The sequence below is a fragment of the Sminthopsis crassicaudata genome, chromosome 2 (genome assembly GCF_048593235.1).
Source record: "Sminthopsis crassicaudata isolate SCR6 chromosome 2, ASM4859323v1, whole genome shotgun sequence".
NCBI classification, from domain to species: domain Eukaryota; kingdom Metazoa; phylum Chordata; class Mammalia; order Dasyuromorphia; family Dasyuridae; genus Sminthopsis; species Sminthopsis crassicaudata.
This window is the reverse complement of record NC_133618.1, coordinates 454,096,248-454,118,658: the sequence shown is the minus strand read 5'-3', so window position 1 is coordinate 454,118,658 and position 22,411 is coordinate 454,096,248. Positions and strand designations below refer to the sequence as shown.

Below are 22,411 nucleotides of genomic sequence, written 5' to 3'. Positions count from 1 at the left end.
ACAGGTAGTTAAGTAGCAGAGCCAGAATGTGAACCCAAATTTCTGACTCCAAACTTCTACCATTGAACTACCTTGATGTACAGCTCTGAGCAAAGTCACTTCCCCTTTCCCCTTTCTCTATCTGTAAAATGAGGGGTTTGAACTAGATTGGTTTCTAAGGGCCTTTGCAGCTCCAACATTCTGAGTTTTATGCTCTAACATTCTAGTGTTCTAAGGTCCCTTTCAGATCCAATGTGCTATAATGCTGCGATTCTTTCCCTAGCCGGTGAGAGACCCATACAAGGTCTCTAAGGGGTTAAGATCTCTTAAGCTGCTTGCTGCGTACACACACAGACACCCTTCTCGTTCTCTGACGAAAACTTGTAGGAAATCTGCCTGCTTCCTGCGCAGCTTGTGAAGAAAAGGCAGGGGGCGGGGAAGGGGTTGAGGGGCAGAGATGTGGGTCTGTGAGGGCTCCTTTGCTTTGCTGACAGAACGACCTGGAAGTGTGCCAGGGAACCCGGGAGAGATGGAGGGAGGGAGGCAGAGCAAGTTAGAACAAAGACGAGCCGAAGTCTCCTGAGAGCGGGACCTGACTGGGGAGTCCTCAGGACTGTCCTGGGCAGAAAGTGGTGAGCAGGAATGGGGCCGGGGAGCCGAGGGGTGCAGCCCTTTGGGGTCAGAGTTTCCAGAAAGAATAGAGGGAGAAGCAGATCTCTGGCTGTAACTGAGGTCATATAGAGCAGTTGGGTGATGGATATAGGAATCCTCATCTCCATGTGCTGCCCCTCCTTCTCCCCTTCCCACCAGTGCACACACTAGTGGGGGGGGCTGCGGGAAGGAATGGATAAGCCGCTGTGAATTTCTAGGGGTTACATCAGCATCTAGAAAGGAGGCAGCTCGGCTCTGGGGATGCAGCCAGCGGGGCTGTAGTCATGAGACCTCAGGGTCCTGGCTAGAAGGGTGGACCAGTGGGTTGGGCCAGGATGAAGTGTTTGGGAACTTGTAGCAGCACCACAACTAATCTGAGCTCTGATCCAAAAGGCAGAGACTCAGCTAATCCGATTCAGCCCCTCGTCAATGAGAAGGGTCATGGTTTGAGACTTCTTGAGATTGAGTCCTAGGTTTCTGTTCTGAGTCTTTTGGGCTTCTGGGGATTTAAGCTCCTGAACCCAAGGGCTCTGCCCAAGTGGGCAGAGCCAATTCTTCCCTCCTTGAGTGAAACTGCTTTGACTTAATTGTTAGAATGGGGCTGATAATAGGGGTTGATGGGAGTGGTGAATATGTTTGGGTTGGTGAGCCCAATGAGGTTGGGCCCAGTGGTGTTGGACTCAGATTTACTCTATGGGAAGCTCAGGGATTTGGGAGAAAATCCAACATTTACTGGGTGCTTATTTGGTCTTATAAAACCATTGAGTCTTGAAGTGAATAGAGCATGGCCTCTAAGTGTTGGTATCTCTCATGAAGAAATGACTGTGTTCCTTATAGGGCAGTGGATGACGTGGAAGAGTATTTATTATCAGGGGGCATCTCTTATTTTGTGTCCTCTGTGAGTTGAAATAACTTGGGTACTAGTTGATGTGCCTGAAGAAGATCCAGTAATTAGGGGTCACCACTTAGTCACTGTATGACTTTGCACAGTTGCTTTAATTTTCTGATTTACATTTTCCCCCTCCATAACCCTTTTTTTCATGGAAGTTTTAGAGCTAGACAGGATCTTAAGGATCATATTGTTCAACCTCTCATTTTATAGATGAGAAATAGCAGAACAGAGGAGTGAATGAACTTGTCCAAAGTCACATAGCTTCTCAGGGCCACAGCCCAGTTTTGACTGGCTTCCTCAAAGGTTTGAAGATCAAATGAGATAATAGGTGTGAAATTCCTATGAAAATGATTTTGAATATCCAATTATTATACATATATATTTATATATATATACACATAAGATTATTATACTCTGAGAAGTGTGAAGAACAAGATTCTGAAAGAAAAAAAAAGAATTTCTCCCCCTCCATGAGAGACCTGAGTACGTCCTTTACAGCTAGCTAGAGAAGATGAAACTATAATAATAAACTCCATCATTTCACCATGATAATCTGCCAGGGCCATATGTCCATGGTGTCAAGGATGAGAACAGGCCAGGCCAGTGTCTTGGAACAGATGTAGGACCTGGGGACTTATAGGACCCTGTCGGTCTATGAGAGGGCAACCACAGATGACGGATGCTCTCCTCCCTGTAGTCAAAGTGAGATTTCTGTCCATGGTGACTCATCCCAAGAGACAGGAAGTTCCCCTTTTTACACTCTTGGGCCTTGTGATTGGGTAAATGGTAACTGAGAAACCACATTGAAAAAACCCAAAAAACCTTACTCTCCAGCTGGCTTCCTGGAGCCCCTCCATTTCGTGCTTTTTTTTTTTTTTTTTTTTTTGCATGGGGAGAGAAGAGCACACCTAAGTCTTCACAGAGTGGGTGCTCCAATCAGAGGCACACCCATACTAAGAAGCTGGGCCAGTTTGATACTTTGGGGACAGGTGGTGGGAGTAATAGTACCACCATTGTGGTCTGTTTACCTTTGTGAGTTAAATAGAATCAGTATTCACATTTTATAGCCAAAGATTTGTATAAAACAGATCAAGGACTATAGGGCTTAGAGTCAGAAAGGATTTTAGAGATCCATCCCAGTCCCTTACCAGTGTTAAACAGCTAATAAGAAGTAGGACTTTGACTTGAACTCGGGTCCACTGGGACCACTGTTCTCTGCTGCTCTCCTATTAGGGAAAAAGGAAGGGAATTTGCATTTATATAACTAAATGTTGTGGTTCAGTCATTGCAGCTTTGTCTGATTCTTTGTGACCCTCTTTTGGAAGGTGTTTTGGCAAAGATACTGGAGTGATTTGCCATTTTTGCCTCCAACTCATTTTACAGATAAAGAAATAGGGGCAAACAGGCTTTGGTGATTTATCCAGGGCCACACAGTTGGGAAGTGTTTGAGGTGGATTTGAATTCAGGTCTTCCTGATTCCAGACCCATTGCTCTGTGCCACTAGCTGCCTCTAGGAGGGAGAGATTGACTCTAGATTTCTCAGAACGTTTGAATTCATTCAACTTTGTGGGTACTTGGAGACTGGGCAGGGCTCACGATTCTAGCAGTCGAGAAAGGTCAGTACAGGACTACTTCTGGAGAGAAAGAGTCTCTAGGGAGCTACAGAGCCTGAGAAGTTAGTGTGTAACTGGGACTACAGGCAGGCTGCCTCTTAAAGGGGCTGGGAGGAAATCCAGGCTAACTGTCAGCAAGCATATATAAGCACTTGCTACAAGCCAGACTCTGCTAAACATTACAGAGACCCACAAAGGCCAAATGACATATAGCTGCTGAGCTCCAGCACTAGCAGGGTGTGCCTGGGAAAGAAAGCAGGGTTTGGAGTCAGAGCACTGGACTCTCATGCTTATTTATGCCTTCTGGCCCTCAGTTTCCTCATCTGTAAAATGAAGAAACAGTGGCCTTTCAGGCTCTGAAGCTATGATCTTAGTTCTCTACCCTGGCTGCAGCCTTTTCCCCCTGGATACAGTGTGTCTCAGGGTCTTTCTCTTCACTCCATTTTAGTCCTAAATATCTTAGAGATTTCCTCCTTAAAAACAAAAGTGAATCTTTTAAAAGGTACATCTGGAAGCATTGTGGAATAGTGTGAAAGCACTGGTTTGGGAGTCAGAAAAAATGGGATCCATGCCCCCAGACTCCCTGCTCTAAGAGAGACTCAGCATGTAAGAGGAAAAGTCGCCTTACTTCTCAGGGGAATTCTCTCTTTATATCTATCTATAAAGTAAAGGAGTTAGATTAGACCAGCAGTTCTCAAACTTTTTGGTCTCAGGACCCTTTTTATGGTTTTTTTATTAATTTTTGGTGAGACAGGTTAGGTGACTTGTCCAGGACCACACAAGTAGTATTTGAGGCTGAATTTGAACTCAATCCTATAGACTCCAGAATTAGTGCTTTATCCACCGTGCCAACAGCTGCCTCTCTTTTATACTCTTAAAGTTTATCAGAACCCCTCTCCCCAAAAAGCTTTTGTTTGTATGATTATATATGTATATACACACATATATGTGTGTATGTGTATGTACATATCAAGTTTCCAAAATAGAAACTCAAATGTTACTATAATAAAAATAGTTTTGACCTTGAGGACTCTGTGAAAGAGTTTGGGAGACTTTCAGAGAACCGCCCCTCTAGCTGGTCTCTAAGCTCCCTTCTTGACCTACTGCTCTATGATCTAGGATGGGGAAATTAAGGAGTCTGATCTTTGGAGCACAAGTTGCATCAGTTAGGATTCCTGCTTGGAGCTCTCCACACTGCCTTCCACCCCTCTGAAAGCCATGAAATAAAAGCCATTTGGCCACTGCATACTCCCGACTGATGTCATGGCCCGTGACAGTGGAGTCTGTGTCTCCAGCTGCTCCAAGTAGAGAGTGATAAGTCAGTCCTGGGAGCTGATCCACACTTGCAGCTGCCTCCTCTGACCAATTTCAGCTCAGCCCCAGGAGGGAAGAACTGATGTCAGGGGGAGCCTACCTGGCAGACCCCCAGGGAAGTGGAAGCCTTTGGGCTACTGTTCGACCTTATTTACTTCTCATCATTCCCTTTCCTGTTCAACTCACCTTCCCTCCCTTTTCTCATCTATTTTATTGGTTTTTTATTATTAAAAAGAAGTGCTGGAGAGGAAAGAGTCTGGGAGGTTGGAAGAGCTAGATCTGCCATCATGAGTGGATGGATGCCTTCCCTGCCCTAGTCCTGTTATCCCACCTATAAAATGAGGAATTTGGACACGCCAGGGTTTCTTAAACTTCCACTTTCAGGAATTGGTACACATCCACGATGGCTGTGAGAAAGGATGAGTGGGAAAACAGTAGGATGAGAAGTCAATAACAATACCTACTTCAGGATTGTGGTAATGAGATCATACAAAGTGCTTTGCACACCTTAAAGTGTTACATAAAATGTTAGCTGTTATTTTGATGTAGGGGTACTCAAAACTTTTTGCTCTCAAAAATCCTTAATTCTTAAAATCACCAAATTTAAAAACTATAAATATTACTTTTCCTTCCCTTGACCTACCATGTCCACCCATGACTTTCTCATAAGTTCCTAGTTTCCTAAGCTGCTTCTAGTCACTCACTTGTGGCTGTGAGAGGTGGGAGAGTCTTCAGTAGAGAATTTATCCAAGGCATACTTTGGGTTGGGAAATATTTGACTAGAAGATTCTGAAGGTCTGTTCCAGGCCTGATGTTTCATAATTCTACATTCTTGAGTCTCTTCTGTTACTAACATATTATAATCCCACCTCTTGGGTGGTGTGGATAAGCACAGCTCAAAAGACCACCTCCTCTCCAAGGCCTTTTTTAGTTTCCCCCCCCCCCTCTCCCTTTCAAAATCATTTTTGTTTTTGGTCCAGACCTGGAATTTTCATTGAGATAAGGGGGCTCTTTTTAACAATATAGATTAGTGACTCTTTTTTTTTCTAATTTATAGTTTTTAAATTAAAATTAATCTTGGTGCCTAGAACATTGAGAGATTAAGTCACTTACTCAAAGCCATACAGCCAGCCTGTGTCTGTGGTAGAGCTTGAACGTGAGTCCTTATCACTCTTAAGTAGTACAGGTCAACCCCTCCACTATGTCATGCTGTCTTCCATTTTACTTTGTATTTACTTATCTGCCTGTGTTATATCCCTTGCAAATTAAACAATTTTGAGGGAGAGAGTGTGTTGAATGTCTCTCCAGCTCCTATTGGCATATCTATGGACACCAGCAGCCTGCACATTTAATAAATATTGTTTATTAAATTTGTTATTTATTAATTTACTTAATAAATAATAAATATTAATAAATATTTGTGGAACTGAGTGGACACCATTTTTAATTTTATCTTTATCTTTAAATTTACCTCCTACTGAGTAAACCAGGACTGCCTTTTCTTTGCCCAAGATTTACCTTACTTGTAATTCTGGGTGGGGTAGTGGTTAGAGAGCTAGCCCGGAAGCCAGAAAAACCTAGATTCAAATTCCATGTCTGACATAAGTTTTTTGACCCTCACTTAATCTCTTGTGCTCTAGATAATTATGTAAGCTATATATTGCATAAAGAGTGCCAGCTTGACTTGGTAGAAGGAGTTTCCTTCATTAAGAATTTCCTATACCAGGGAAATCACAGCTCCTTTTCCTGTCTAGTCCCTATGCTGTCCTTATCCAAATTTTATGTCTCAAGACTTTTAGTGAAAAGTTCTCTGTTGAAAATAGTTTTTTTTTATTTTAGGTAGTGAGGGGTTTTGCTTTCTTTACCTCAAGGAAAAACTATGGTAGTGATTACTCTGTAAAACAAATGCCATCCAGTTCTAAATGCCATTCTAGGTAAAAATGGTATTTAACCAAAGGATTGCTTAAGAGATCACTCACTGAGTCAGCTGGGCTTGGAATCAGGACAACTTGGGATTAGAAACTTCCTCTAACACTAGCTGTGTGAACCTGGAAAAATGACATAATCTCTATGAGCCTGTGGAGATATATTATCTGTAGTATTTACCTCAGGTGTTGGCAAAAGTATACTAGTCAATGTTTAATAGTTGGTTCTTTCCCTTAAAATAAATACGTGCAACACAATTTTAAGTTTCATTTGTATTATTAATATTTTCTCCATCACTTTCTTAATTCTAGAAATCAATAAAAACAATAAGCCATGAATGATTTGTAGCACTTACTAATTTCCCAGGTGCCCACATTTATACTAAAAATCAGCTTTTGAAAATCAGTACTAACTGGTTTCTGTACAACCCTGCTGATCAAAACCTACTCTTTAAAGTTCCTTTGAAACATGTTTTTTTAATCTATTATTATTATTAGGTAAATAAATCTTTTCATATATTGAGTTTTGCTTGAAGTGGGGAATCCTTGTAAGCATTAACATTCCTTTTTCATCGTGTCTCTCATGAAAGAGGGGGTCTGGCAAGAAAAGTTTTATGACCCCTCTCAAGTCTAGAGTGACAGCACTGAAGTGAAGGACACAAGTGACTTTCCCTGGCCACCCCACCCCCTTTCAGGGCCTCCTTCATCACTATACCAAATATGGCCAGCTCAATGCTGCTAGCTTGTGTAACCGTAGGCAGATCCTTTCTTTCTGAGTTCCACTTTCCTTCTCTTCAAAATGAGGGACTTGGTTGGATTAATATTCTTTAGAACGCTTTTATTTCTGATGATCTATAGCCATTCAGAAAGAGAATCCTATTACATGATGAGAAATTGTCTCATTACTATTTTCACTTTCTGGAGGAGGAAACTGAGGGTCAATGCAGCAAGGTGGTTTAGGTGTGGCACTGGACATGATAAGATCTCTTATAACTTATAAGTTAGGGAAATACCATCAACCTCTTTCTCAGACTCAGTTTCCCTATCTGTAAGATGGGGACAATAATGCTTGTATTGCCTATCTCCCAGAGCATTATAAAGGAAACATTTTGTAAACCTTAAAGCACCCTGATAATGTGTATCATTACTGTTATTTCAGATGATGAAAAGGAACTGGAGGATGTAGAAAGCCAAGGAAATTCCACCTGTTCTCTTTATGGGTCCCCTCAGCAAGACCTTCGGCGGGACATGGCTGAAGATGGACTCCGCAGAGCCAGTAGGGATTTCCTAGAACTGCAGAGCACCGAGTGCCCTAGCAAACGCTGCCCGCAGCAGGTGTACAAGCGCCGCTTCAGCTCTGACTCCATCAGCCCCGCGGATCTGGGAGAGGCTCAGGCTCGATTGGAAGGGTCACATTATGGTGGGGAGGAGGACAGGCTCTCAGGCCGATCTGACATCAGTCTGTACCCCCCGGGACATGGTCCAGGCCCAGGCTCTTCGGCATCAGCAGACAGCATGTCTGAGAGTGTTGGTCAGTTTGGGGACAGCTCCGAGTCTCCCACCCATTCCTCCTTTGGGTGTCACCTGAGACCCGGTTTTATGGAGTCAGCAGACAGCACACCCGAGAGCACTAGTCAGTCTGGTGACAGCTCGGAATATCCCTCAGAGTCAGAGGCAGCTTCCTCTTTGGGTGAAATCCCTCCGAGAACGCCCCCAGCCAAATCCTCCCAGAGCCACTTTTTAGGCCCTTTGCCCCCTGAGGGACTGCAGCAAACCCCAAGTACTAAGGGCAGAATGAGCTCTGGTGATTGTTATGAAGAGACGCCTGGTGGCTTTATGGGAACTGTCACTCAGACAGGCTCTGCAGCCTCTCAGGACCTGTCAAACTCTAAAGCCCACATGCCCCAGAGTCCTGCCCATAAGTTGGAGAGGGAAGAGTCCAATTCTCCTTTTCCATGGGGGGAACCCCAGCCCTCAGACCAAATTCCCAAGCCCAAGAAGGCGTCCGCCGCAGCACTTCGTTCCCAGTTCAGTGGTTCATTCTGCCCCTTCAGTCCCCCAAAGAATAGCACCCCAAAGAGGCCAAACCAAACCAGAACTCCCAGGCAAGGGAAAAATGTGCCTGCCCACTCCTCATCCGAAGTCTCCAGATATGGCAGGGGCCAGCTGAACTACCCACTGCCTGACTTCTCCAAAGTGGAACCCAAAGTACGGTTTCCTAAAGACGAAGAGAGCTACCGTCCCCCCAAGGGCAGGAGCCCCTCCAAGCTGCTCCAGGGCTCCACGAGGCCCCTGGTCTTCAAGTCCCCTGCCGAGATCGTACGGGAGGTGCTGCTCAGCAGCGGGGATAGCTCCTCTCAGAAAACCTCTCTCCATTCCTACCCGGTGGCCAAAGTGCCCAAGGAATTCAAGACCCCTCAGCAGGCAACCGAGCTGGTGCGGCAGTTGCAGGTAACCACTCACAGCAATCTGGTCAGTGGGGCGGCAGCTGCGTTGCCAGAGGAGTCTCAGGGTCCCCATGCTCCACAGGAAGTGAAAGGCCCAACTTGGGTCCCTTCCATGACTAACATGCCATTTAACGATCAGGACTTGAAACAGTCAACATTCTGAAGGCTGGGGGTTCAATCACTTCCATTTGTGTATATGTCCATTTGATCCCATGGGAGCCTTTTTATAAGGATCTGAATTAAGGATTATACGAATAAGGATTCCTTTATAAGGAATGAAATCATCAAAAGGAAAAACAAATGGTGAGGAATGATTAAAGTATTCTTAATTGAAAAGGATACAGACCCAATCTTTGTGTCAGAAACACCTGGATTCAGGTACTATGTCTGATTCATATTATGTCTGTATGATGGTGGGCAGGTGACTTCATCTCTCAGTTCCCCAGTCAGCTCTCTGGATCGGAGTTCCTTACTGGAAGCTCTTTGTGTAAATGAAATCACAGATCTAGCAAAATACTTAAAGAATTGGGAAGTGCTCAGTGTCCATTAGCATGGATTTGGTCTGCTATTTATTGTGTAATTACTCAGTATCATGCTAAGGGAATGTAAAAGACAGGATCCCATCACGTGACTGTTCCATTTGGTGCCCACGCTAATAGATATCCAACTGTGCTGCTTTTCCCTACAGGAGGACTATCACAAATTGCTCACCAAATATGCAGAGGCTGAGAACACCATTGACCAGCTGCGGCTTGGAGCTAAGGTACAGAATTAAGATCATTACAACTATGTCTGCAACTGCCCATGATTGATGTGAGCAGAGGTAGCATCCCTGGTTCTTCAGAGAGAACAGTGACCTGCTCAGTGAGAGTCTGCTCTCAGAAGGGTATTGCTCCTCAAAAGGTGGGCAGGTAGTGACCACTAAAGTACTCCCAAACAAGGCGTCAATGTGCCTGCCCACTGTTTCTTAAGCACTGTAAGAAATGCAAAGTGCTTTACAAATACCTCATTTGATGAACACGATAACCCTGAGAGGTAGGTACCATTATTGCCCCCACCTTACAGGTGAGGAAACTGAGGCATACAGTAATTAAGTCACTTGAGGATGAATTTGAACTCAGATCTTCTGACTTCTGGTTTAGTGCTCTATCCCCACCCAGCTGCCTAACAGAAAAAACACTGAATTATAATCCAGGAAATCAACTTTGCCACTAACTCAGTCACTTCATTTCTCTGAATGTAAATGGGAATAATACTATCCACCCATCCCTCTCTTAGGTAGTTGTCCCTAGAACTTTGTAAGATAAAATAACATTAGTGAAAGTGCTTTGGGAATTATGAATTGAAGATGAGTAAGGTTAGTTTATATTTGTATGTTTTGGGGTTTGTTTGTTTTTTGGCAACAATCCTAGAATTTCTAGCCACATGGCTCTTGTGCACTTTCTACAAAACATTTGGCCCTCATGTCACTCAGTTGGCCTGAAAAATGAATACATAAGAATTGGAGGATGTCAGAGAAGCTGGTTCAAATCTAGCTCCATTGCTTGAGGACCTTTATGATCCTGTGCAAGTCATTTAACTCCCTTAGTCTTGCTTTAATCATATATGTAGTAAGAGTCGCTTCTGCTTGAAATCCTATGATTTATGTGGAAATGCCTGGCAGGCTGATCAAATCCCCACAGAATTTTCCCCCTGCCCCCACATCTTCTTCTCAAGGGCAGGTTTGTATTTTGCATTTTGTTGCTTCCTCTTTCTGGGTTTTACTTCACTGTGGCTAAGGAACTAAAGCCAGAGGGGAGGAAACTGAGCTCTGTTGTAACCTCTTATAGTTTCCTGCCTTTATCCCCTCAGCTACTCTAATTTGGGGCTACAGACATAGGCAGGAGCTGGGGCATATTTCTATTTCCAGACCATATGCCCTGCCTGTTGAGTAGTTGAAATTCAAGTCTCTCCCTTACCAACCTACCTTAATGTGACCCCATTGCTTGAATCCCAACAGAAGTGCCTTTTTTTTCCTTCTCCCAGGTTACTCCCACTTGTTCCACTTTGGCTCTAAAATATCTGATCTTTGAAATATTGTGTGAATGAGGGTGAGGCAAGATAAGATTAAGGGATAGGGCAGTGTTATGGAGAGATTGCTGCAAAAGCGTACCCAAGGCCCTGCTTCTTGTTCCACCCTTTACAACTAACTTGAGTCAGTCACTTAAAACTTCAGGGCTCTGTCTCCCCATCTGAGGAGAGCATGCTATCTTCATCCTATCTAATAAGGTTAAGAAAAGCTATTCTCCCTATTTTAAGGATCTAATGAGACAATATGTACAAGAAAACATCTTGTAAACTTGGAGGTTTGCAAGTAGATAAGAGCAATCATTGTTATTAGTGGAGGAAGAATGGAATAAATTGAAGGCCCAAGAGATCTGGGGATATGTTGTTTCTCCGTGGCCCCAATGAACAACTTTCTAGCTTAGTGTTCCATTAGGGAAAGAGGCTTCCCCTACCCGAAAATGAGATGAATTGTTTAGAAGTCTTAAAGACAGGTCCCTGGTATGTCTCTCAAGTCCTGGTCTATCTCCTCTCAATCACGTCAAGTATCACTGAAAATCAATGTTTTTCAAGTTGTGGGTTTCCAATTGTTTCTCTATCTCCCTATCATTTTGGCTCATCTTGTCTCATATCCTGGGAAACTAAGTCAATAAGAAGGACCCAAGTAGAACGGGAAAGGAAAAACAACTGTATGAATAATTTATATGCACATAGCTCTTCAAAGTCCACACAAGGTTTTCCTATGACAATGTCTTGAGATAGGGAGGTAAAGCATGAAGCCCTGAGCTGACATTTACTTAGACTTGAAAAACTGCACAAAACGAAGGAGTAGTATGTCTATAATAATATGGCAACACTTCCCACTATCAGAATTGGTTTATGAATATGTGATTCTGTGATTTCTAGCACAGGCGCATCTGAGAGCTTAGAGAATGACCCAGAAGCCTAAGCAAAGATGCCTTGGACTTTGTGAAACATGGTTACCATGATGAAGCTCTTTTGTATATGTTATATATCTGAACACTTCCAGTCACTTGTAGGACAGTCCACTGCATGAGAATTTCCAGAGACATATTTAATAGAAAGACAAGTTTAAATACACAGAGAAGGTCCATACAAGTAACTAAAGCCCTCCAGGACAGTATCTTTAAAAACACACACACACACACACACACACACACACACACACACACACACAAAGGTTTCAATTTGTTCTTTTCAATAGTATAATTAGCTCTGAAGTGTGAGGGTCTGTTCAGAAACATTAGCTCAGCAGTCTGGGCTAGCTTTGGTTTTATAAACAAGCTAAGAATGAGAGACAGGATGTAGCAGCTCAGTAATCTCAGCAACTGGGAAGATTGAAATGTTGGATCTTTCAAGCTCAGAGTTCTCAACTGCAGTGGACTTAGCCAATCCAGTGTCTGCAGTAAATATAATGAGCCCCAAGGAGCAAGGGCCACTGAGTATATCCTAAGGAAGGATGAACTAGCCCAAATTGGAGATGAAGCAGGTTTTGTGGTTGATCAGAATATGCTTGGGCCAATAAATGACCTGTCTGATTGGGGTGAGGAAGGAAGGAAGGAAGGAAGGAAGGAAGGAAGGAAGGAAGGAAGGAAGGAAGGAAGGAAGGAAGGAAGGAAGGAAGGAAGGAAGGAAGGAAGGAAGGAAGGAAGGAAGGAAGGAAGGAAGGAAGGAAGGAAGGAAGGAAGGAAGGAAGGAAGGAAGGAAGGAAGGAAGGAAGGAAGGGAGGGAGGGAGGGAGGGAGGGAGGGAGGGAGGGAGGGAGGGAGGGAGGGAGGAAGAGAGAAAGAAAGAAAGAGAGAGGGAGGGAGGGAAGGAAGGAAGGAAGGAAGGAAGGAAGGAAGGAAGGAAGGAAGGAAGGAAGGAAGGAAGGAAGGAAGGAAGGAAGGAAGGAAGGAAGGAAGGAAGGGAGGGAGGGAGGGAGGGAGGGAGGGAGGGAGGGAGGGAGGGAGGGAAACTGGTGCTTATTAGGGTAATTTGTAACAACTGCTACCTTTCTAATGCACACATCAGTTATCTTGTCTTCCTGATTATGGCATCAGTGACCCTCCTAACTTTCTAACCCTCTCAAATGCCAGATATGGCTCCTGGGGAAAAAGCTCCAAATTTGCACCCAGCTTTTATGCTTCTTACTACTCTGCTTACAGGGTACAGCCCAGACCCACTAGTAAGTCCCTCTTTGAAAAGGAGGCAGCTGTTCAGGGACACAGCTGTGTGACTCCTCAGCTTTCTCACCCACACCTTCACCCTGTCTCTCCTTTTTATTCTTTTCATTTGAATCCATTGTGTTTTTTTTTTCTTCCATGTGAAACCTTTTTCTTTGATAAACCAGATGAAGAGTGGGGGGTGGGGCCCTGAAGAGCCCTCTTTTCTGTACAATTTGCTAGTTAACTTCACAGCTTCTTTACATCATCGGGTTAAGGGGAGGGGGGAGAGGAGGAGACACTTCCTATTCCTTACTTAGTCACAGGAGAACAGGGAGAAAAACAAGGGATGCTGAAGAAATGGTCCAGCGCCCTACATGCTCCAGTCCCACATCCCTCTCCTTGGGTTCCCTAGGGATTTGTGTTACCGCAAATAGAGAAGACAAAGCTTTGCGGCAGGAACTGCCCCTTGGGTAGCTCAGGATCACCAATAGAAGTGTGGGGCGACTGGTCTCACAGAGAGAGGGAGGGTGAACAGATGGCGGAGGGGATTATTAAAATCCAGCTTTGTTCTCCATCAGGCCCCATAAGGGGGGAGGGAGAAGGGAGCCAAGCAGCTCTAATGATCAACACCACTTTGGAATAGGCTTTCCAGAGGAACGTGAAGAGAAGCTTAAACAGGGACTCTGCCAGAAGATAGGCTGCCTTTGTGGGGTGCTCTCCTCCTCAGCATTAGCAGAGCAGGTCTGAAGTCCGAGGTACATGTCCTGACCCTGGGTAGACAAGTGAACAGTGAAGCAAAAAGACTGACCCCTCTTCAGTTTCCTTTTAAACAAACAGATGAATATGATGTTTTGAAAAGAAAATTGTATTTGTAGTTGGAAGACCTGGGAGACCATTTAAGTGCTGGATCTGCCACTTCCATGACTTTGGGCAAATTATTTAATCTGTTTGATTTCCAGCTTCCTCTTCTTCAAAGTCTGGATGAAATCTCAGATCCCTCCCAGTGCCAAACCCTTGGATCCAGAACTTAGGTGTCTGCTCCAGGCAGTCACCTTGGCAAGCTCTAGGCTTATTTTCATAGAACAGTTGTATGATGCAATGAATAGACTGCCAGACCTGCAGGAAGAGTCATCTTCCTGAATCTGGGCAAGTCACCTAACCTGCCTCAGTTTTCTCATCTGTAAAATGAGCTGGAGAAGGAAATGACAAACTACTCCAATGTTAAAAAACCCCAAATGGAGTCAGGAAGAGTCACTGAAAAATGACTGAACAACCAATGTTTATTTCAATGTGGATGCTATAGCTCCAAACATATCTGGACTCTTGTGATAACACACAAAAAGTTTGGCCCATTATTTTATTGCCAAATTGTTTTAGATATTAAGTGACACACTTCTATGTAGATTATTCACAATATTCACCAGACACTATTATGAATTCCCTTTGGCTAATGTTCAGGGTTACATCAACCTGAAAAATGGGAAGATGGGCATCATTTGGACCATTAAAGGCTCTAAAGGCCATTCCTAAAGTGGAGTTTCCATAATGTCTTGAGCAATGATAGCCCTTTGAATAAGCATATAGATTACCAAGTGGAATAATTTAGAGATGACAACATGAATTTAGATATCCAAGCTTTACTATGAAAAAACAGTTGCATTATCTTATGTAAATTCCTCATGCGTTAATGGTGATGATAGTTAACTTTTTATAGTGCACCTTATGGTTTACAAACTGTTTTATAGCCATTAAAAATAATAAGTGTCTACATATAGTTTCTTAAGGTTTATAAAGCACTTAATATACATTATCTCAGCTGAGATTTACAACCTGTGAAGTTGATATTATCCCATTTTGTAGTTGAAACTGAGATACAGGAAGGGAAGTGACTTTTCTGTGATTAGACAGTTAATGGATATTGGAGGCAAAATTTGAATCCACGGTCATACTGATTACCTAGTATACTGTGCTGTTTCTCAGTCTCATTTGATCTTTATGTCACCCTGCTGACAAAAGTCCCTATAGGTCAAAGCTATGGTTTTTCCAGTAATGCTATGTGGCTGTGAGAGTTGTACTATAAGGAAAGTTGAGCACCATAGAATAGATATTTTCACATTGTGGTATTGGAGAAAAAAATTGAGAGTCTCTTTAACAGCAAGGAGATCAAATATATCAGTCAAAATAACTCAAAAGAAATTAATTCAGGATATTCACTAAAAGGTCAAATACTGAAACTGAAGCTCAAATACTTTGACCATATTATGAGGAGTCAGGACTTGTTGGAAAAGACCTTGATGTTTCGAAAGATTGAAGGCAAAAGAGAAAGAGAGTGGCAGAGAACTAAATGGATAGATAGTATAAACAACAATAATGAACTTGGACAGACTTCAGGAGATAGTGGAGGACAGAAGGGCCCATACTATAATTCATAGGTTTACAAAGATTCAAACAGGACAACAACTGAACAACAAAAATGTTCCTCCAAGATGCCCTATGAAGTAGGTAATTAAATAGATGTCATCCCATTGTACAGGAAACTGAGGTTTATATAGGGAAAATTACTTGCCCAAAATCCATCTTTCTTCCTTGGAAAATCAAGCTTATATATTCAAAGGTTTTGAGTGTTAGAATTATAAAGAGCCTTGGAAATAATCCCTTTCATCTTAAAAATAAGGAAACTGAGATTCAGAGATTTCAAGAGAATTTCTCAAGACACTTTCGTGAATTAATGATTAGTAACTCATTAGTAATTAATTTCTATGGATTAATTAATTGCAGAGCCAGAATTCAAGCGTTGGTCTTCTGCCTCCACCTAGTGTCCTTTCTTTGGCATTGCTCCTTTTCCCTCCTGGTCCCAGAGGCAGGTGTGCTGCTCCCCATTTTCAGGGTTAATTAGTTATTTAAGATTACCCATGTGTGTGATATGGTTACCATTTCCCTTTGAATTTTCTCTTTCCTTCACTGATCTTGATTTCTTTCAGATATGACTCTATCTTCCTATCTTCTTACAGGTAAATTTGTATTCAGATCCGCCAAAGCCCAGTCACAGTGTTCACATGGGGACCCTACCCCATGGGACCAAGGTCATGTCCTTCACCATTCCCCAAGCGAGGATGGCAGAATGGCAGTCAACAACCCACACTGGATCACAGGATTTGCTGGACTCAGGTGAGTTTGGAAGGAATTAAATCTCCTAACTGTTTTGCAACATCCATCAATGTCCCAATTATCCATCTAGTAGTGAGAATAATCATGAAGGGCATGAGTTCCACATCTAATAAAGAAGGTGCTACTGAAAGGACTAAAACACACAAAAATAGGAAGGAGGCTCTAAAGTCCCACAGACCCTGGTCATACCTGCTGACATACCATTGCAGTTGCTTTCCTGGCCCTGAAAGGTTCATAGAACTTAGAGCTAGAAGGATTTTAGGTTCTCTTTTCCAAACCCATCATTTAACAGAAAAGGAAACTAAGACCCAGAGAGGGAAAGTAATTTGCTAGTGGTCTTACAGCTTCAAACCAAGCTCTTCCATTTCTAATACCCTGTAATTTTCTCTGGGACAGTTAGGTCGTTCAGTGGATAGAGTTCCAAGCCTGGAGTGAGGAATATCTGAGTTCAAATTCAGCTTTAAACTATCATACTAGCTGTGTAACTGTGTAACCCATCTGCCTCAGTTTCTCAGCTTTAAAACAAGCATAATAATAACACCGATCTACCAATGTTGTGAAGGTAAATGAGATAATATTTGCAAAGTGTTTTGCAAACCTTAGAGTGTTACATGAATGCTAGCTATTATCATTAACATAGACAATGAAACCTCATATTATCTCCATGGTAAGCCCTCCTCAGTGGAGAATTTTAGAGTTAGAAGGGACTTTAGAGACCATTTGATTCAGCTCATATCAAAATAATACTCCTCCATGCAGCAAACCCAACAAATCCAGCTTTTGTTGGAAGGTTTCCAATGAAGAAGAACTTACTTCTTTTTTCATGGATTTTTGTATTCTGTTTGGAGTTAACTACTTTTTAATTTGCCCACTGATTGAATTGTAATTATTTTCATAAAGACCATCTACCTTGGAACGGTCTCCTAAGATGTAAGGTCATTGATGAGAGGGACTTCTTGGTATATTTGAAGCCTTGACTCTGCCTCTTCTCCCAGGTGCCCTTACACTGCTCCACTCATATCAGCACCTAGCATTCATAGTTAGAAGAGACTTTGGTTTGATTTCCAGCTTCAGCACTTAATAGCTATGTGACAAAGACTGCCCTGAACCTCTAGCTATAAATGGGGAGAATAACTATATTAACTAGGTCCAGGAAGAAAGACTCTTCACAATCCTTAAAATGAATAGAAATAGTCATATTTTGAAGGATCTCTATTAGCTTATTTATCATTGGACAGAGACATGACAGAGTACTAAAAGTTAAGATAATATTTCTTTGGGGAACTGAAAACTATGCTTCTTATACTCCTAATAATGATTTTAATAATAATAGTTACCATTTTTATTGTTTCGGGCACATTTATAAATATTATCTCATTTACAGCTCTGGGAAATAGATAGGGTTATTACCCTTATTTTACAGTTGAGGAAATTGAGATAGATAGAAGTTAAATTACATGTCCAACATCATACAGCTAATAAGATCTAAGGCTAGGCTTGAATTCAGGTCTTCCTGATCCTAGGACCAGTGACTTAGCTGCTTCACCACCTAATTTCATTTTTGATCATTCCACCATCCTCATTATATAGGACTAAAGTCTGTTTTATGTTTTTATGTATGTTGTCATTGTAAGTTTCTAGTATGACTAGTCCAGTGGCATTGATAATCAATGACTGGGGCCCAATGGGCCCTACAACATAAATACTGGGACTTTAAGGTCCCTGATATTTTCCATGATTATTGGCCTGTGGGAATAGGAGACTATGCTTACTCCCTATTCCTGCTTCAAAAAGCCAGTGGGATCTTCTGGAGGTTCTGGGACTATTGTACCCTTTTGTTTTGTGTTTCTGCCATGGAAAGAGCCACTGTTAAGACTCCATCCCTGATCATGAATCTCAACATTGATCTATTCCAGAGCTGTCAGCAACTCAAGGTGACCTAATTCCATCCCCAGCTGCCTCAAACCCTGGCCCACTGACAGATGGCACTGGCACCTCTATGCTAGAGCCATCTGTGGGAGATCGTCTGACTCAGACACTGGCCAATGAAGTGGTCAAGTTCCTAGCACAGGTGAGCAAAATCCCAGCTATGTAGTATGTGCAAAAAGGACAAAGGAACATTAAAAAAACAAAAAGCAAAAGCAGAAATCTGGATAATATGATGGTATACTTAGAGAACCCCAAAGACGCTTCTAAAAAGCTATTAGAAATAATTCAGAACTTTTGCAAAGTTGCAGGATACAAAATAAATCCACATAAATCCTCAGCATTTTTATACATTACCAACACAATCCAACAACAAGAGATACAAAGAGAAATTCCCTTCAAAATAACAGTCGATAGTATAAAATATTTGGAAATATATCTACCAAAGGAGAGTCAGGAATTATATGAGCAAAATTACAAAACACTTGCCACAAAAATAAAGTCAGATTTAAATAATTGGAAAGATATTCAGTGCTCTTGGATAGGCCGAGCGAATATAATCAAGATGACAATACTCCCCAAACTAATCTATTTATTTAGTGCTATACCAATCAGACTCCCAAGAAACTATTTTAATGGCCTAGAAAAATAACAAAATTCATATGGAAGAACAAAAGCTCGAGAATTTCAAGGGAACTAATGAAAAAAAAATCAAATGAAGTTGGCCTAGCTGTACCTGATCTAGAACTATATTATAAAGCAACAGTCACCAAAACCATTTGGTATTGGTTAAGAAATAGACTAGTTGATCAGTGGAATAGGTTTGGTCCACAGAGCAAGATTTTTTGTTTAACCTTTTTTTTCTGCATTACAAGGAAGTGTACAATTTTAGGGCTGGGGAACTGTGAGACTAGGTCTAGAAGTGACTTGACATAAAAACAAAACTTATGAACAAATTAACATGTAATTTTTAAAATATTTAATTAAAAAGTAAAAACTATATAATTATAGAATATTAATTTGACAGATGGGAAAGCTAAGTCTAAAAGAAATGATTTGTTGAAGGTCACACAGATAATTATAGAGCTGGAATAGATTCTTGGCTCACAGTCCTGGGATTTTTTTAAATTTTGAGCTCTTTTTGGTTACTTGAAAATCAAATTTATAGTTTCTCCCATCAAAAGAACTTATCTTTCAAAAAAGCATAGTATCATAGAATTTTCTCAAAGGACAGTAGAGAAATGTAGTCTTAAGCCCGCCAGCAGACTGCTTCCACACTACATGTGGACATAACATAATAGAGCCAGGAAACTGAACTGCTCTAAACACACAACATGCATGGGGCCCTGAGGTTAAGACCTAAGGTCTGAAAAGGATGCAGACGAGACTGTCACTCTGAGCAGTCTGCAAGAACTGCTGGCTAATGATGCGTGTGATTTTTCCCCTTTAATCCAGGTGGAATCTTTTGAAGGACTGGTCCAAGAAGGAACGTTGGTACCTCAGGATCAGCTCAAGGTACCAGTAGCTACTGTTCTTCTCACTTCAGCATTTATCTATAGAATCTGAGTTAAACATCTATCTGTTATATATGTATTTATTGTTACTATTATACTTGTAACTAGTCAATTACTTCTGAGCCTTCATCTCTCCCCTACCCCTCTAGTTTATTATAATACATATATAAATATAAAAATTTGTATTTACATATAATTTTATGTAGTATATTTATATTTTATTTATGTAAATATATGTCACATGTATGATCCTCAGATATTTATTAATATACACATATATTATATATACACATTATATATATACATGTTATAAAACTATACATATAAACTATATATATATATATATACATATAAATTACACTGATTTGTGTTATATATATTTATGTGTATTTGTACATAAATATATGTATATATACATCAGTAATATTAAATATGCATCTTTATAAATCAGTAGCCATATACATAAATATGTATGTATAAACTATGAGTAGATATTCATAAATAAATGTATGTATGTATGTATGTATGTATGTGTGTGTATATATGTCTTCATAAATCAGTGGCCAGGTGAGAATCAAAATTAGTAAAGGCCAGAGCTCTGGCCTGCCTGTCAAGGCTTTGAAGACCACCACAGCAGCTTCCATGAGGCAGGTTATCTCCTAGTTTTCAAGCATCAGGCTGTTTTGTATACTCCCTCCTCCTATACCCTAAGCAGTATCATGACTGGCTATAAGTCGCAGGGCTGCAACCTTTCAGATATGAGAGCCAAAGTTCTCAATTCCTGGTGCCAGAAAATGAGGATGAGTAGTAAAGGAGGAGATGGGAGGGGAAATAGCTCCAAATCTCAAGCAGCAAGAGGGAACCTGTGCTGACTGGGAGAGCTGAGGGGATGAACATGCTGACCCTCATAAAGGAGCTAGACCCATTTATGTCAACTTGGAAAATCTGACTGGATGCATAAAACGGCATCTGTCACTAGCCTTCATATTACTGAAAATTGATTTGCATTTGGGGTTAATAACTGACTGGTATGTGACTGGCTTGGTTGGTATTTTATCAAAAACACTAGGAATAATCTTAGTAACATCAGGTTCTGAATTTTTTTTCTTTTAAACTTTTGGGAATAATAACAGCCTCAATTCAGTTTACAAGAATTTCTTAAGTGCTTATTATATTCCAGATACTGTGTGGTGGGTCGCTGGCTGTAGTAAGGAAAAAGGAAAGGAAGGGTTCTTACCTAGAAGTAGTTTACATTCTCTTTGGGGGCAGAGGGGTATAAGGATACTCACATGTGCAAAGATAAGTAAATACAAAATACATATGCAGAATAAATTAAATTGGGGGAATCAGGGAAGAGCTAGTAGAAGGCAGTACTTGAGTGGATCTTTGAAAGGAGTTAATTAAGGAATTTCCACGTTGAAGGGAGTACATTCCAGGCCTGGACAAGAGCAGGGAGATTAGAAATCAATCTAGTTTGTGAAGATGGTAAGTAGAAGGTATAATAAATGATTCTAAGCTATCAGAGCTGAGATTTTAACCCAGGTGCCCTAGGAAACAAAGCTAGGGACTAATCCACTCTGCTATGTTGTTAGAAGTTGTCAATTCCTGAATTAATCACAAAGGGACATTGACTGTTCCTAGCTTTGTATAACTGCTGAGACATATACTAGCACCCGATGACTCTACGAGGCTCCTGCGGCCTCTGAAAGCTCATGCTCCTGCCTGTGTTCTTGTTCCAGGGGCTATGGAGGCTGAAGGAAGAACAGGATGCTTTGGAGAAAGCCTTTCTCTGGGCACGAGGAGAGCATAGACGCATGCAACAGCTCCAGACATCTGAGGTGTCGCCTGGTGAATTTGATCCTAACAGGTATGTGTTAGGGAAGGGAACCCATTGCCTGCGAGGATGATATCTGCATGGCCCTGGGTTTTATTCCTAAAATTTCCTTAAAGATTTTGTAATTATGTTCTAGGGGAATTGCAGTTAATCTTCAGGTATTCAGAATAATCTACTGCAAGGCTAGTGGTAACATGTACCAAAGGATGCCTGTGATCCACTTAGTGAAAAACCCAATTTGTGGAATATTTTTAAAAAGTGATAGTTTCATCCCTTTAAAGTATTTTATACATTAAGATTATGTAACTTGGTATTAATAAGTAAATGAGCTAATGGGGATAAGTACTAGATCTATAATTTCATCAGTATAAGGGGCTCATTAGAAGGAACTTTCTCCAACAATCTAAGTTGGCATTTATTCTGCAACTTGAAATATTAGAGCACTTCTTAGAGCACTGAGGGATTAAATGAGTCTGTAACAAGTATCAGTGCCATAGGTTCTGAATACAATTTCTGCCTCTCATGATCATTTCCTACGAGACTTGGTCAAGTCATTTAATTTTCCTATACTAGGTCTTGTTTTCTTTGTTTAAAATTTTTTTTCTCCAATTATACATAAAGACAATTTTAACATTCTTTTTTTTTTATTTTGAGTTCAGATTCTTTCTCCCTTCTTCCTTTTCTCATTGAAAAGACAAGCAATTTGATATAGTTTATCCATGTCAGTCATGCAAAACATATTGTCATTTTAGTCATGTTGTGAAATAACCTCCCCAAAAATATCCAAGAAAGATAAAGTGAAAGCAAAAATGTGCTTTGACTTTTATTCACCCTCCATCAGTTCTTTCTCTGAATGTGGATAGCATTTTTCACTAAAAGTCCTTCAAAATTGTCTTGGATCATTGAGTTACTAAGAATAGCTAAGTCATTCAGTTGCT

The 22,411-nt window shown here is 41.3% G+C and overlaps 1 protein-coding gene across 6 annotated transcripts in view; it reads left to right on the top strand.

The window, feature by feature from the left end:
• AKNA (AT-hook transcription factor) overlaps positions 1-22,411 on the top strand; it is a 66,602-nt gene that overhangs the window by 10,409 nt on the left and 33,782 nt on the right. For 5 of the 6 annotated variants that reach the window (XM_074292883.1, XM_074292885.1, XM_074292886.1 and 2 more), the window contains 6 exons: positions 7,534-8,825; positions 9,510-9,584; positions 16,043-16,199; positions 18,116-18,270; positions 19,581-19,640; positions 21,379-21,506. In XM_074292883.1, coding sequence (XP_074148984.1) covers positions 7,534-8,825; positions 9,510-9,584; positions 16,043-16,199; positions 18,116-18,270; positions 19,581-19,640; positions 21,379-21,506 — 1,867 coding nt within the window. Of the gene's footprint in view, positions 1-434; positions 612-7,533; positions 8,826-9,509; positions 9,585-16,042; positions 16,200-18,115; positions 18,271-19,580; positions 19,641-21,378; positions 21,507-22,411 lie in introns of those variants that run through there. The other variant, XM_074292887.1, reaches the window with a different exon arrangement.